Source organism: Fukomys damarensis, unplaced genomic scaffold, assembly GCF_012274545.1.
Source record: "Fukomys damarensis isolate Sample0158 unplaced genomic scaffold, DMR_v1.0_HiC HiC_scaffold_5, whole genome shotgun sequence".
Lineage (NCBI taxonomy): Eukaryota > Metazoa > Chordata > Mammalia > Rodentia > Bathyergidae > Fukomys > Fukomys damarensis.
Window position 1 is genome coordinate 66182098 of NW_022900917.1, and position 7190 is coordinate 66189287.

The window sequence follows — 7190 nt, forward strand, 5'->3', positions numbered from 1 at the left end:
CGACCTGAGCCAGCGCCCGCTCCGGAGCAGGCCGACGCGGGCTGGGGAGACCGCATTCCTTTGGAGGTCCTGGTGAAAATTTTCGGGCTGCTGGTGGCAACCGACGGGCCCATGCCGTTCCTCGGCAGGTACACTATCCCATCTTGTGTAAGCTCCAGGTGGATTTCTGGCGGTAGCCCACGGCGAGGGTGGCTGGGCGCCGCAGAAGATGAAAGTGTCTTGGTGCGCATACACTTGTGCTCCGGCACGTATTGGGAATCCTCTTGGAACCCCGGGAACTGGGCTTTGAGCAGAGGTGCCCGCTCGGCTGTAGGTTGGGGGCAGATAGGCTCCCCATTAGTAAAACTCATCGCTGGCATCATCCACGAAAAGCAGGGCACTTTCAACAAACTGTTCTCCAGGGCTGCGCGTGTATGCCGCCACTGGCACGATGCCGCCTCCCAGCCCACTCTCTGGCACACCGTGACTCTGTCTTCCCCGCTGGCTGGCCGTGCTGTCAAGGGCAATGTCCGGGTGGAGAAAAAGCTTCTTGCTTCCCTGGAGTGGCTCATGCCCAATCGGTGAGGTGCCCCTGCTCTTAACCCTCGTTCTGCCTATGTTGGCGTGGAGGACACTGGCTGCAGGGGTAGCGTGGAAACACTAGTGCAGCTGGCCTCTGCTGTCGCCCAGGTTCTCACAGCTTCAGAGGCTGACCCTCATCCACTGGAAGTCTCAGGTACACCCTGTGTTGAAGGTGAGTGCTCAAGGCTGTCCTGCACACAAATTGTGACACTTGGGGTTGTCCAGAACTTCCAGGGAGTGGTTCAGTGCTCCAAAGGGATGCCTGCCTTTCCTTTTGTCACCCTTCAGCAGGAGGGGGCCAGCTGTAGGGGCCCAGGTGTGCCTGGCATGGGCAGAACACAGGTCAGAGCTGGGGCTGTACAGTGGGATTGCCATGACAACTAGTGTCTTTCTCTGTAGACCTTTTCCTGCCTTCTCTCCCCATGTGGCCTGTGTCTTCACAGCTGGTTAGCGAGTCCTGTCCTCGGCTCACCTTCCTCAAGCTTTCAGACTGCCACGGCGTAACTGCTGACACTCTGGTCATGCTAGCTAAAGCCTGTGGCCAGCTCCACAGCCTGAACCTACAGCACTCCATGGTGAGCCCTGTGTCCCAAGGGGTCCTGAAGAAGACTGAGCCCAGGTGACCCGCACCCCTGTCCTGGGTTCCCAGGTGGAGTCCACAGCTGTGGTAAGCTTTCTGGAGGAGGCAGGGTCCCGAATGCGCAAGCTATGGCTGACTTACAGCTCCCAGACAACAGCCATCTTGGGTGCACTGCTGGTAGGTTTGCAATGGGTAGGAGCAGAGCCAAATGCTGAGCTAGCAACTGCCAGGCCATTGACCCACTGTGTTTCACCTCTGCAGAGCAGCTGCTGCCCTCAGCTGCAGGTCCTGGATGTGAGCAGCGGCATCAACCACAACAGCACTCCCCTGCAGCTGCCTGTTGAGGCTCTGCAGAAAGGCTGCCCCCGGCTGCAGGTACTTGATGTCCTGCCTTTCCCACCTCTCACCCCCCTCCCTCCCTGCAGCTTGAGCCTTGCCTCCAGGTGCTGCGGCTGCTGAATCTCATGTGGCTGCCCAAGCCTTCTGGGAGAGGGGTAGCCCTGGGACCAGGCTTCCCCAGCCTTGAGGAGCTCTGTCTGGCCAGCTCCACCGGCAGCTTTGTGAGCAACGAGGTTTTGGGTCGCTTGCTGCATAGCTCCCCCAACCTACGCTTGCTGGATCTTCGTGGCTGTACCCGTATCACACCTGCTGGCCTGCATGATCTGCCATGTCAAGGTCAGTTCTTCCAGGGTGATGACTAGGCAGGTGGGATGTGGCCTTTGCCTACTCTGTGGCCCATGCCTACTTCTCTCATGTCAGAGCTGGAGCAGCTGCACCTGGGCTTGTATGGCGTATCTGACCGGCTGACACTAGTCAAGGAGGGCAGCTCCTTGTTGACCCAGAAGTGGTACCACACCCTGCGGGAACTGGACTTGAGTGGCCAGGGCTTCAGTGAGAAGGATCTGGAGCAGGCACTGGCTGCCTTCTCAGGCACCCCTGTGGGCTCACATCCAGCCCTGTGCTCCCTCAACCTCAGGGCTACCCGGGTCACACCAAACACAGTCAGGTCAGCATCCCTTTCCCTTGGAACTAGTACTGCTTCCTGCCCTATCAGTCTGAGGCCCAGAGGTGGTGTGCCACCTAGCTTGATGCTTGCAGGGTCTGAGAAGGGGGTGCATACCACCTTCTTAGCACTGGCCTTGGGGATCCCAAGGTACTGGGCTTTGGCCTGGGTTACTGTGAATGGCAGGCCTGGTTGTCTGCAGCCCATCAGAGCCCAGGTTTTCTGGGCAGCAGCTCACTTCCCTCTGGTCTTCCCTATCCACAGCGCTCTGATCAGTAGCTGCCCTGGCCTGCTGTACCTCAACCTGGAATCCTGCCGCTGCCTCCCCAGGGGCCTGAAGCGAGCCTACCGGGGTGTGGAGGAAGTCCAGCGGTGTCTGGAGCAGCTGCTCACCAGCCATGCTTCCCCCAGCTAGGTGGCTCCTAACCAAACCTGGCTGCCCTCGCCCTGCAGTCTTTCCTAGTTTGGGATGTTTGAACATGTTTGTCTCAATAAAATGTTTTTAGGAGTTTGGTGTGGTCCTTGGAGTAGGCCCTTGGGTGAGGAATGGATCCTAATGGATCCTGTGTCATTGGGGTGGGCCTAGGGTTCCTGATCCAGCAGCTACCCTTGCCTTTGTGTGCTCACTGCTAGGTTCTACCCTTGTATTGTGTGTCCCATCTCACCATGCTGAGTGAGCTGTCTGGAAGGAAGTGGGGACAGAATGACTGGAGAAGCAGGGACTCTGTTCTGCCATAGGGTTCTTGAGGGGTGCCTTTCTGCACCTTCCTATGCAAACTGTAGGCTCAGGGTATCCACCCTTCAGTGAGGACTGAACTAGACTGCACATGGGATGGACAGCCAAAAAAATGCACGTCCATGAAGAAAGAGTGGTCAACAGAAGCCCCCTTCTAGAACCTGCTGCCTAGAACTTCTAGAACCTGCTGCCTAGAACTTCTAGAACCCATGTGAGGCCAGCCTGAGGTGCTCCCTGGCTTCATTCCCCTGGGAGCTCCTGCTCCTTCACAGGCTACCATCCTGGAGATTTTGTTCCAGGTAGGAGTGTGACTGGGTATTGGGCAGTGGCAGTGGCTAGCTACCAAGCTGATGACCTCTGCCTAACCCAGAACCCCAAAGGCTGGGCCAGTGGCCTGCCCACATCCTCCACTGGCAGCCGCTTCCAGCTGTGGTCCCTAAGCCTCTTCCGCACGGAGCGGCATCTGGCCAGGCGCCTCAAGAATAACAGCTTTTACCCATTCACATTGCAGCAGCCTGGCGGTGCGAGGGCTGAGGGCTGAGGGCTGAGGGACCCGGAGGAGGGTAGCTGGGAGGGGGGATTGTGCTGGCCAGCAGGTACTCCCAGGCTGTGCCCAGGGCACAGGTGGCTGCAGTGGTAGATGACCAAGGTTGTCTTCACCTGTACACCCGCAGTCTTTGTGCTAGAGTACTACCTGGACACGCTCTGGAAGGGGACTCTGCTCTTTGTCGTCTGCCTGGTCCTGGTCAGTTTAGACATCCTGAGGCAGGTCTGCTCTTCTGGTCCCAACTCCCAGCACTGAGCACCCTCCACCCCTTCCCTGAGCCACGGCCACCATATGTCCCTATCAACATCCCCTCAGGCAGAGAAGCAGGTGACTTGGGGCATCTCGGCCTATGGCATGTGCGTGGGCCTGTGGCTGCTGGTCTCGTCGCTGCCACGACGCCGCCTGGTGCTGAACCATACGCGTGGCATGTACCATTTCTCCATCCAGGGCCGCACAGTGTACCAGGGGCCCATGCACCTGGTTTACGTGCGCCTGGCACTCAGCTCCGATGGTGACTGCGGGCTGGGTTGCCCGGTGGGTGGGTAGATGGGCGGGAGAGGACAGGTTGCCCCTGGCCTGGTCCAGAGTCCCACCCTGAATGCCCCAGGTCCCCTCTGTAAGCCCCACCTTGCCCCGGGGTCCACCCTGGAGGTACCCCCTGAAGGCCCCACTCCTGAGTCCCTCCCTGAGACCACTGCTGAGCCGCCCCGCCCCTCACCAGCCAAAGGAAGGCGCTTCTTTCGATTGGTCCTGTGCGGCCACAAGCTGGAACCACTGGTGCTAGTTCAGCTGTCAGAGCGCTACGAGGTGAGTCGAGCTCCAGACACGCCCCCTCTTCTAGAGAAAATGTTACTGGTCTGTGTTCGGGATCTTTGGGTGGGGCCATTTCGCACACAGAGGAGCGAGAGCGGCCCTGGGGGGACCGTGCTAGAGATGCCCAAGAGATGCGGTCCAGTGCCTGGATACCCGACCGTCACCCTTTTCCACAGCACATGGAATATCTGGGACGTCACATAGCCCGAAAACTTATTATCAACTACTTCGACTACCTGATCACGTCTCATAGGCACGAGATCCGCCACTGGCCGCTGGGGGCCGCCTTTAGCCCAGGGATCGTGCGGCGGAAGGCCCACATTTGAAACAAGACTGGATGCTTTGCTGCTACCTGGATTTGTGTCTCTGAGCTTGTTTCACTCCCTATTCACCAGCGCTGGAAGCCCTTCCACATCCACCCTGGGCTTTGAAGTCCCACACACTGCTCTTCCTCTCAATAGAGCTGCCTCTAGCTTCCAGCTAGGTCACTTTTTGTGTTGTGGTTTCCATCCTGGATCTTTCACAGTGCAGACCTCCCAGGACCTCATAAACTGTCCTTCCCAGCCACTGGAGCAGACCCCAGAGCTTGGAAGAGGAACATGGTGTTCAGCTAGGCTCTAAATGACTGGGCTTGTAGCCTGGTATTGTGGCTCACACCTGTAATCCCAGGACTCATGAGGCAGAGGCAAGAGGATCACTGTGATTTAAAGGCCAGCCTGAGCTATGTAGTGGGTTCAAAGCCAGCCTGAACTATATATGGGGACCCTGTCTCAGAAAAGAAGGGGCGGCTGGGTATTTAGCTCAGTGGCACCATGCCATTCTTGAAAGTACAAGGTCCTGAGTTTGATCCCCAGTACCAAAAAGAAACGGGGGGGGGACTGGGCCTTTCTGTTGTGATTTGAGGGACAGGAGTACTGAAATGGCTTCACTGAATAGGGTCCAGGAGTCAGAATCTGATGAGTCCAATCTGGCTCAGGTGCCTGTCCCTAGTCCAATCAGCAATGTGGTTGGGTTTTTTTGTTGTTGTTTTTTGTTTGTGTTTGTGTTTGTTTTTTTTGTTTTTTGGGTGTTTTTTTTTTTTGGTGCCATGGATCAAACTCAGCAGCTTGTGCTTGCAAGGCAGGCATAGTGCCACTGAGCTAAATAGCTGGCCCTCCTATCAGCAATGAGAGGGAGGCAGAGCCAGAGGACAAGTCCTGGGCCTGCATGTTCATCCTGGAATAAAAATACCCCAAAGTTGCTACTAAACCTCTCCTAGGGAACAGGCATAAAGAATCCTTGGCCAGGGTTCATAGCACTTGCTCTTTGTGCCTTTTGGGAACCCCTTGTCCAGTGCCGCACTGTAGCCCCTACTTCAGTGCTTGAGGTCTCTTGGGTATCCACCTGCTCTGGAAGCAAAAAAAAAGCAGTGGGCCACAAGTCCCAGGATGAGCAGTCCCTGCCACCATATGCCTGGCTCTCTGGTCAGCACACTGGTGACCCAGGGCTCCAGGCATTGTGTCCCTTAAGTCAGAACTGAGCACATAATTTGCAGGGCCTATGCAAAATGAAAATACAAAGCTCCTTGTTAAAAAGTTTTTATGGGCCAGGGATATAGCTCAGTGGTTTCAGCACCTGCCTCGCAAGGGCAAGGACCTGAGTTCAATCCCCAGTACAAAAATAAATAAATAAATAAAGTTATTATGGGACCTAAGGTGTACAGGACCTAATGGCAGAGCACATACTCAGCATATAGCAGTGAAAGAGGGCCTGGATTCAATCCCCAGCAGCAAAAGCCAACAAAACAAAAAGAGAGGGAAGGGGAACAGGAAGGAGCCCAGGTGAGTGAGAAGGACAGGTGGGGGTTCCTGTAAATCCCACAGCTCCAAACTCTTAGTCCTTGCAGTGGGAAATCACTGGAGAGCAGTAAGCAGAGAGGCCCTAAGATCCAGGAGAGGAGTAGTGAGGAAGGGCAAAAATTGTACAGGTTAGCCAGGTGTGGTGGTGCAAACCTGTAATCCTAGCACTCAGGAGGCTGAGTCAGGAAGATTGCTGTGAGTTTGAGGCCAGCCTCAGCTACATAGTGTGAGTTCAAGGAGACCCTGTCTCGAGAAAAAAAAATATGCAGGCTGAGAAGGGACAGGGCAGGGCCAAAGGGAACAAAAGATCCAGATAGAAAATATACCCCTCAAGAGTTGCTAGCTGAATATGAGCAAAGCAATTCCCTGAGTCCAGGGCTTATGGCCTGGGCACTGGGGCAGGAGGCCATGGGGAGGCCAGGTTGGGAATGGAGTTCTAAGTTAGACCAGGCTAGAGAAGCTTATGAGACATTTCAGGAGAAATTTCATTTGTGATGCTGGGAGTAGAACTCAGGGCCTCATGTGTGCAAGGCAAGCACTGTACTGCTGAGCCATGTCCCTAACCCTACAGATTTTGTGTTTTGCTTTGTCTTTGTACCTGGGATCAAACTCAGGACCTTGTGTCACTGAGTTAAGTCCCCAGCCCCCTACAGAGATTTTAAAAAGACAGACACTGGGGAGAAGGGGGAACAGAAGTATAGATCTGGAGCCATCATTCCCCAGGAGGTCCATAAAGCCAAGGTTCTGCACGAGATGTCCTAATGATACAGTAGCAGTAACAGAAATGATGGTCTAAGGATGAAGCCCTGTCATCTGATATACAGAAGAGAGTTCCTCAGAAAGAAGAGGACCAGAAACTAAAGAGGGACAGGGGACCTGAGTCCAGCAAGATAGGAACCCAGCCTCAGGGAAGGGGGCTAGCGGTGTTGCAGAAGTGAGGAGGAATGGGAAGAAAATAAAAGTCATTCATGGAGCTCAGTGAAACGAGGAAAGAAACAGGATGGCCTTTACAAGACAGAGGTCTTCTATGATCACCTTTAAAGGCATATTAGTGTACAAGTGGAAAAGGTCCAATAGAGATTTACTGTGAAGCAGGTGATAGGGTACCTGTA

The 7190-nt window shown here is 55.1% G+C and overlaps 2 protein-coding genes across 2 annotated transcripts in view; both read left to right on the forward strand.

Moving 5' to 3' along the window:
* Positions 1-2641, forward strand: part of Fbxl6 (F-box and leucine rich repeat protein 6) — a 3685-nt gene extending 1044 nt beyond the window's left edge. Inside the window, exons 2-10 of the mRNA XM_019208419.2 lie at positions 4-128; positions 402-560; positions 670-733; positions 1005-1136; positions 1211-1318; positions 1403-1516; positions 1585-1816; positions 1901-2147; positions 2409-2641. Coding sequence (XP_019063964.2) covers positions 4-128; positions 402-560; positions 670-733; positions 1005-1136; positions 1211-1318; positions 1403-1516; positions 1585-1816; positions 1901-2147; positions 2409-2559 — 1332 coding nt within the window. The 3' untranslated portion in view covers positions 2560-2641. The remainder of the gene's footprint in view (positions 1-3; positions 129-401; positions 561-669; positions 734-1004; positions 1137-1210; positions 1319-1402; positions 1517-1584; positions 1817-1900; positions 2148-2408) is intronic.
* A 169-nt stretch (positions 2642-2810) lies between these two features.
* Positions 2811-4936, forward strand: Tmem249 (transmembrane protein 249). Its single transcript, XM_010630673.1, has 7 exons — positions 2811-2817; positions 3097-3179; positions 3251-3401; positions 3555-3649; positions 3743-3938; positions 4149-4234; positions 4417-4936. Exons 1-7 carry the CDS (start codon positions 2811-2813, stop codon positions 4564-4566), a joined length of 768 nt encoding a protein of 255 aa, XP_010628975.1. The 3' UTR covers positions 4567-4936.
* Positions 4937-7190: the final 2254 nt, after the last annotated feature.

Coding starts and splice junctions, on each gene's coding strand:
- Tmem249 (XM_010630673.1), top strand. Junction 3,180..3,250: donor TCCTGGAGATTTTGTTCCAG/GTAGGAGTGTGA, acceptor TGCCTAACCCAG/AACCCCAAAGGCTGGGCCAG. Junction 3,939..4,148: donor CCTGGCACTCAGCTCCGATG/GTGACTGCGGGC, acceptor GCCCCTCACCAG/CCAAAGGAAGGCGCTTCTTT.